At 40.6% G+C, this 8,117-nt stretch overlaps 2 protein-coding genes across 4 annotated transcripts in view; both read right to left on the bottom strand.

The window, feature by feature from the left end:
- The window catches only part of LOC107660741 (potassium channel subfamily K member 1-like), a 5,087-nt gene extending 2,424 nt beyond the window's left edge, over positions 1-2,663 (bottom strand). The window contains exon 1 of the mRNA XM_016450138.1: positions 2,385-2,663. Coding sequence (XP_016305624.1) covers positions 2,385-2,443 — 59 coding nt within the window. The 5' untranslated portion in view covers positions 2,444-2,663. The remainder of the gene's footprint in view (positions 1-2,384) is intronic.
- Positions 2,664-4,270: 1,607 nt separating this feature from the next.
- The window catches only part of LOC107660726 (TAF6-like RNA polymerase II p300/CBP-associated factor-associated factor 65 kDa subunit 6L), a 7,838-nt gene continuing 3,991 nt past the window's right edge, over positions 4,271-8,117 (bottom strand). For all 3 annotated transcript variants that reach the window (XM_016450124.1, XM_016450125.1, XM_016450126.1), the window contains 4 exons: positions 7,947-8,079; positions 7,731-7,859; positions 6,763-7,259; positions 4,271-4,703 (listed from right to left, as the gene is read on the bottom strand). In XM_016450124.1, coding sequence (XP_016305610.1) covers positions 4,370-4,703; positions 6,763-7,259; positions 7,731-7,859; positions 7,947-8,079 — 1,093 coding nt within the window. In that variant the 3' untranslated portion in view covers positions 4,271-4,369. The remainder of the gene's footprint in view (positions 4,704-6,762; positions 7,260-7,730; positions 7,860-7,946; positions 8,080-8,117) is intronic.

Raw genomic sequence — 8,117 nt, 5'->3', positions numbered from 1 at the left:
AAATTTGGGGGGGTTGGGGCAATAGGGATTTCGCCTAGGGCGTCAAATTGGCTAGAAACGGCCCTGTGTATGGGAAACGAATCCAATCACGCCGTGCTATGAGCAGAAGCAGACTAAAGGCCCGGGAATACTTCACATTCTGCCAGCTCGACACATGCGCAGTACCACTTACTCTGTCTCAACATTCACCTCGTGCATGCGCTGTTGTATGCGCGGTCTCAAAAAATTGCCTGCACGTGGATGGGGTGCTCGGCTGTGCGCGAGCCCACTTGATGACAAAAATGACGAAATGTGGATGGTGCACGGACGCGGGCAGCCAAAGTATTCTTTGGCCTTAAGCCGCTCTGCGAGCCCAGTTCTGGAGCACTTAAGTTAAGGGCCCCTAGAGAACATGAGCCAACTGAGTCCCGAGCACAGCTGAGGACATTTGGACATAGCTATTGCCACCATAGGGAGAAATAAGCAGTTTAATCCGATAAAATCGCTGCTTGGAGAGCAGGGACATCTAGACTGTAAAATCTGGCAAACGTGGATGGCGACGACCAGCCGGCGGCCGCACATATCTCACCAATAGAGATTCTGCTGGACCAAGCCTAGGAGGAGGCCATTCCTCTAGTGGAGTGGGTCCTCACACCTATGGGGCATTGCAAACCTTCTGAGGCATAAGCCAAGGCTATAGCATCAATTATCCAGCGGGACAGTCTTTGCTTTGTAACCGGCAACCCCTTAGAGCGACCTCCAAAGTCCTTGCACGAGTCAGACAGGCACAGTGAGTGTGTCGCCTGCACTCGCGGCGCGACATTTGCAACAACGCACGCTGGAAATTTGCTCTAATTTGCTCTTTTAGAAAGTGCCGGATGGCCGCAGGGGAGATTCGTCCTCTGCCGGGGGCTCTTCAACGGCGGCGAGCGGGTTGAGCTTTTTTCCGTCTTCTTTCATCGGCTTCTTGCAGAGTCAGCGAAGAGATGATTCTCATCGAGGAAGAAGAAGATTTTGATGAAATGGCGCTGTGAGCTGACTAAGGGGCCGTTCACATATCGCGTCTTTTGCGTGCTCAAATTCGTTATTTCAAATGTAGACGCACGGCAGGCACACTCATAATGGATGCGACACAGTCACGACGTGCTCATTTTTTCCAGGCACGTCCACGCCGCATCGAGATAAAAACATTTCAACTTTTCAGAATGCCGCAAGCGCACCGCGGGTCATGTGACAAGAACCAACCAATCAGCTTCATCCTTTCCGTAACAATATTGAAAGCTCAGCCAAGATTGAAGCAACAGCTGATCATAGCTGTACAGGGATAGCCATTTTTAAATAAATTTAGTAGCAGAACTACTGCAAGCGATTTTTAGTGCTGCAAATCCATTTATCCTTTGCTGAAACTTCCGCGTCTTCAAGGAGAGCGCAGGTCATGGTTGCTTAGCAACGGCAGACGCCTCCGGGGCGCAAGCGCCTGAACGCTTTGGAAAAAAGCAGAAAGCGGCACGCCTAGCGTTTTCCACGCGTTTTTAGGCGCGACATGTGAACGGCCCCTTATATAGGCTACACGTCGGCTTCGCCAGGGCTAAAGCGCCATTGGTTTGTGCAGCTACACAAACGTGAACAAATCAGGCTTCAGTAACAGAGCATTTGGTTTGTTGACTGTAATAAATAAGCTATGGTTAATCCAAGTTATAAATAAATAAATATTTTGAGTGTGCAGACTTAAATACATAGCTGTAGGCTACTCTGAAAGAGCTATAGGATTAATAGATCTAAACAAACAGACAGGGAGACAAACAGATAAACAAAATGGTGCAATAAACTTTATATTTGCTTCTCGGCTGTAAACAACAGTAGTGTCACTTGCTTCTTTTACAGTCAACATATGACATTAAACAGCCTCTCAGCAGATATTGAGCTGTATTGCTCCAAAAGTTAAATAATCAGAATATTAGACAATTACAATATTAGTAACTGGGGCGGCGATTTTTAAAGAACTTTTTGTGTTTCAGTCATTCTTGAGAAGTGGGACAAAACAGGGTGCAAAAAGGAGATATCATTAAAAAAGAAAACATTTTTATCCATTTTATTGCATATGAATTATTGAACCCTTCTCTGTGGACACACTGTTTTAGATGTAGTGAGAGGACATTAAGAAACATAGATTTGGTATAATAATGAAAATTAAATCGAAGGTGATAATTGTGTTAAATACATTCTATTATTAATCCCTCATGACATTTAAAATTGAAAATATTTTTATTTTTAAACCTAATAGCAGTTACCCTTGCTGGACCTGTTTTGTCCCACGTCTCAAGAATGACTGGTTTAATAATAGCGGTAGTTTTTAACGTGATGCATTCAGCCAGCATTGTAATGAGTGTCCGACTGCTTCTCACCTGTGGTCGTGAGGAAGGTAACGACGAAAAACAGCGACGACGTAAAGTCGAAGTTGCATTCATCGCTGGCGGACTCCAGTGTGGCCACGCCGCGTTTACTCGCAGAAAGCACGTTTATCAACAAAAGATCCAAACTGCTCTCCTCAACGCACGGGTTATCTGCCAAAAAAAGAGCTTTTAGTTCACGGACCTCTTTAACGAGCAAATTCTCCTCAGGTTGCTCCAGTATCATCAAAACAGTAGCACCGATGGCGATGAAGAGGCCATACACTATCATCATAAACGTGAACGCGTGAACACGTAGAAAAGTCCGAGCTTTATCAGCACAAATAGCCATTATGAAACTAGTTTTGTTTGTATATTGCTTCAGTATGGCAGAATGTTAAAGTGCGGCATGTGTAACCAAACCTGGGCTCTGACATGGAGAGTTCAACACCATGTTGAAAGTTTAATGCATCAGGTCAGCAGACATCTAAGACAGCATCAGCCTTCACCTGTCTGGTAAAGCAGAACCTAAACAAACCTTTCAAATGATGAAGAAGCTGCATCAACTAGGCCTACTTCACTAGAGACTGGCTTTAGTCCAGTTGTCATCAGAACATAACTTTATTAACAGAATATTTTAAAAGTCTGACACCTACTCACCCTCATGTTGCTCTAAAACCGTGAGATTTTCTATGGAACAAAAATTAAGAATTTTGAAGAATGTACCGAAAGATACAAACAGTAACCAGGTACAGTCAAACTCCAAAAAGAACAGTATAAGCATCATAAAATTACCATAAAAGTAGTCATGCTTTATGTTCCAAGTCTTCTGGAGCCATACGATAGCTTTGTGATGAACGGACTGAAATTTAAGTTAATCACTGAGAATTGTCCCACCATCTCTCTCATTCACATTTGTGCTTAATCAAACTTGGTACATCATGAAGGCATCTCATCACTGGCATGAATGATGCACCAAGTACATCTCTTATTTTCTTCAATTGTACAGAAATAAGAAAACATTCCAGGACTGGGTTAACTTTCTTTTGTGTTCAATGAAAGAATACAAAGCCTGATCAACTGTCCCTTTAAAAAGAATGCTTTAGATTAATTAAAATGCATAACGATTGAAGAATTATTCTCTGGAACAATTCTAAAACCTCTTTTAAATAATAATAATTTTAACAACTCCTTTAGAGTAATGCATTAAGCACTGTTTTTGGTAAATTAATTAAAGGGGGTCATGATGGGACTGTTTAGATTTTACAACGCAGCTTATTATACCAGGCTTAAGAAAAATTAAAATCATTGGCATTATAAACAGACTGGGCAGTTTAAATACAAAATAATAAAGTATCACACGAGTACACTACATAATGTGTTTATTAATACAGGCCTACATCATTACACAAAAAAAAAAAAACATGTAAAAAAAGGACATTTACTCATACATAAATACTCTAATAAACAAGGCAATTATAGAATAATCTGTTCGGCTTCATCCTGCTGTAAGTACTTTAAAAATAAACTCTATTTGGTGTCAGGTTCTATTATACTATCTGCAATACAAACAGAAATAACTATAAGAGAATTCAAAGTTGATGCTACTGATCAGAATCAGTAGAGCTATAGCCTAAAAATCCTGGATATTGATTCAAAATAATTTCCTCACAATACAACTTGCCTTGTTTGCATAGAGCAGGGGTGCCCAACCCTGCTCCTGGCGATCGACTGTCCTGCAAAGTTCAGCTCCAACCCTAGTCAAACACACCTGAAGCAACTAATTAGGGTCTTCAGGATCACTTAAACATTAAAGGCAGGTGTCTTTGATTAGAGTTGGAGCTAAACTTTGCAGGACAGTCGATCGCCAGGAGCAGGGTTGGGCACCCCTGGCATAGCGTATATAGAATTGTTCATCTGTAATTACTCAGATGCAGCCATTTGATGAGATGTCACTGTGATCATGTGTCTCTAAACGTCACATACATTGTCCATGGATTTTAAAGCGGCAGGTGAAGTGAGTAATGGGAACACGTCCAGCGGCGCACAGGTTTGCTGACTCTCCCTATGACCGGTAGCTTGTGGGCATAAGCACGAGGTGGGTGGGTAGTAAGAGGTGGTGTTGGAGAAAAGCTCGTCTGGAAGCGCCGTCCCTGACAGCGTCGCCCCATCTGCCGCCCGCCAATGATGAAAGAGAAAGCAGGAGGTCCAGCCTGAGGCAGCGGGAAGCGGGCTTTAGGGAAAATGTCTCGGGATTGGCTGGTTGAACGACCAGGACGTGACGAAGATGACCTGGAACGTGAGACGGAAGATGAGGAGGAGCGTGCAAGAGATCTGCAGACACGGGACAAAAAGAGACCACCAGTGAGAAATGCACGCAACACAAAACAACAAAATGTGATCATCATAATATGAACCGAGTTTTGCTAAACATTTTGGACAGTTTTAAATAGCAAGACTTGCTAATGCAGGGTTTCTACAGACATGAACAAGTTAAATTTAAGACTTTTTAAGACCTTTTTAATACCACCTTATATGAAATTTAAGACCTAAACCTGTAATGGAAATACACATTATATTACATACATACAGTATATGTAATATTTAATGTGTTTAACATAAAAAGAAAACTAAAAATATCATCGCTGTAATAAATTATATTTGTATTGTACACTGTATTAAGATATACAGTGAACTTTTCATATCAGCAGACAATATTCTATTAAACATGAAACATTGAATACTGATATTTGAAATTATTTAAATAATAAAAAGATACTTTGAATGTGAAATACTTTGAATGTAAAACCGCCAGTAGGTGGCAGCAAGTCACTGTTAATAAGTGAGTCATTGCGACTGATCCGAATCATTTAAACGGAACGAAACACTGTTATGTTGCTCAGAGACGCAGAACAGTGCTGTGGTGGCTGTGTTTGGAATTATTTTTGTTGTCGAAATAAAGCAAAAACAGGCAATATGGTGTCTAAAACGTAAGTCTCTTAATTAACATCTAGTTTATTGAACTGTTGTAAAAAAAAAATAAATAAAAAAATCAATGTCACATTTGTAATCATGGTAATTTTTGGAGAAAAAAAACGCACTCTTCATGTGAAATTGATTAACTATATGAAGTGGTATAAATATATACATTTTCTGCCCCCATGTCTTGAATTTTGTGATCATTGTAAATGTATTTTAATAGACTGAATCATGCAGTGAAAGAACACACTCTAAATGCGCACGCACACACTAGTCTAGACTTCACGTAATGCATGCACTCTGTGGGTGTTTTGAATGCTTTTTGCGTCATGAGAATATTCAGCAAAATAGCTCACTTGTCATGGTATGTTAGTTAAACAGTCATTAGGTCCGTCAGACTTTAGATATTTTAGCGGTAATGTGACCAAAAATATTTAAGACCCATCGAATCTGAATTTAAGACATTTCAAGACTTTTTAAGTCCTTTTATTAGGAAAACGTTATTTAAGACATTTTAAGACTTTTTAAGGACCCGCGGACACCCTGTAATGTATGATTGGGTCCGTATCATTTAAGGCAGGGCTTAAGTATTTTTCCCATTCATTTTCATCATAGGGATTTTTAAAAAGTCTTTGTTGAAGCCATGTTCCAACCAGTTACGAGGTGAATCACAATATTACATTATTTGTATTTGAAAATTGGACAAAAAGACAAAGATACAAGACTAAATGGATTGAATAGTAGAAAAAAAACAATCCCATGAAACACTGCGAACGGCAATCAAAAAGAAAACAATAGAAGATTTGAAATGTAAAGATACATGTAAACAATATATTTGACATTTATTGCAATATATAAATACACACAAATATTGAAGCAGCCTGAGAGTGTAAAGAGAATGACTTATGTCATCTTTTGGCGCAATTTGCTTGTCACAAATCAGAGATTCCTTTGGAGGATCATGGGTAATTCTAATTCACCAGGAATTCCACCATTAAACAATTATTTTAAAAATAAGCTAAATAATGCTGGCTTTAACAAAAGCATCCACCATCTATTAACAACCTAGTAACTCACACTCACAGTAAGTCTGTATTTGAAGGTTATCATTAACAATCTATGGAAACTTGTTTTCCACCACAGGATAAAAGATATAAAAGGTAATTGCGATTTTTTCATCTCACAATTTAGACTTTTTATAGTTTATCTCTAGACTTTCTCTCTAGCAATTATTTTAGACACTTTGTCTAAAAAACTGTGAAATAAAAAAAGTAATTGCGACTTTTATCTCAGAATTCGGACGTTTTTTTTCTCTCACAAATCACGATTTTTTTCTCGCAATTCTGATTTTGAGAAAAAGTTACCCTTTTTTTTTTTTTTAACCTGTTAAACTAGGATGTTGTTCAACTCCTACCTCCCTGGGACAGTAGCAGCCAGACTAGGTGGTTGTGGTTCCATACGAGGGCTTCCATCTTGTCGTGGGCTTATATTCATACTGGCAGTTAGCTGGGGCATTTTCCGTGTATTCTCAAGATTGGGGGCACTGCTCGCTGGCTCTTTCCTGCCCTCTAGTGGTTGGCAGGGACCTGGCGGTGGGACCCCACCTAGTGGCAGGCCAGTGCTGAAGCGTACAGCCAGACTGTCTCCAAAAAAGGAGTAGAGTTCACAGTACATGGCAGGAAGAGATACAGGAGTCCACTCTTCCCATGGGCAGCCAGCTCCACCTGCTTGGAGATGGCTTGCAATGCCAAGAGGGGGTTCTGAAAGAGGTTCGGGAGGTGGGCTGAGGCCAGGCGAGTTTTCTCTGAAACTGACAGCCCCTGTGGTAGTGCCTGGTAGACCAGCACCGCTTCCTTCTGCTGCCAAGGTCAGACTGAGAGCCTTCATCTTCAGCAAACGCTCTACCGCCACCTTCAGGGAGGAAAGTAAAGTGGTCACTTGACTTTAGAGGTTTAGATAAGAGACATTTAGGCTGGGCTAATGAAGCGTTGGATGGAAGGTAGTGTGAATAATGAAAATTAAATCTCAATATAGCTTTTAAACACTGCAATTTAATTAAATAAATATATGCACATCATGTTTCAAAATGAAGAGTGGCACTGCGTTCTTTTACACGTGAGCAGCTCATGAATCTGGTGTTTTTTAGTTTTCCAGAGTGGGTCTCTTATAACTTGCAACTGGGACCACAAAATGCTCAAACCATCTTTCCAAACTTCCAAACCAGTTGTTGTTAACAAAAGAGCAGCTTTAAGGACTCTCTGTGGTTTCCAGCAAAATAAAAGATGTGTACAAACATAGAACTTGAATAAATCAATACATTTATATCAGCATCCTGGAAAGAAACATATGCACCACAGTCATTGTCTAAAGTACTGTACTTACCAAAATGGCTCCATAGACTTTGTGGCCGTCTGCTTTCACCTGAGCATTGGACACAGAGTAATCATCTAACACAGCTTGTAGATTCGCCCAATAGGCAGGGAGGTGAGGATACAGCACACGTTCAACAGCCTGTCAAAACACATACACACAAACAGTGTGATAATTAGTAGTAAAAAGCACATTTGTGTTTGTGGGTGTTGTGCTGTCTGTGTTTACCTTCCAGCCGAGAGCATGCAGACCCACTACAGCTCCATAGTGGGAACACAGAGGTCTAACTGGATCAGAGAGAACCTTCTGCAGAGACAGAAGGATCTGATGGTACAGCCCACTCACAAGATCACCATGTGTCCTACAAGTCGTCAACAACAACAACAACAACAACAACAA

This window comes from Sinocyclocheilus anshuiensis, unplaced genomic scaffold, assembly GCF_001515605.1.
Source record: "Sinocyclocheilus anshuiensis isolate Anshui unplaced genomic scaffold, SAMN03320099.WGS_v1.1 scaffold1823, whole genome shotgun sequence".
NCBI lineage: Eukaryota > Metazoa > Chordata > Actinopteri > Cypriniformes > Cyprinidae > Sinocyclocheilus > Sinocyclocheilus anshuiensis.
The sequence above is the reverse complement of the archived record's forward strand: the minus strand, read 5'-3'. Positions and strand labels throughout refer to the sequence as shown.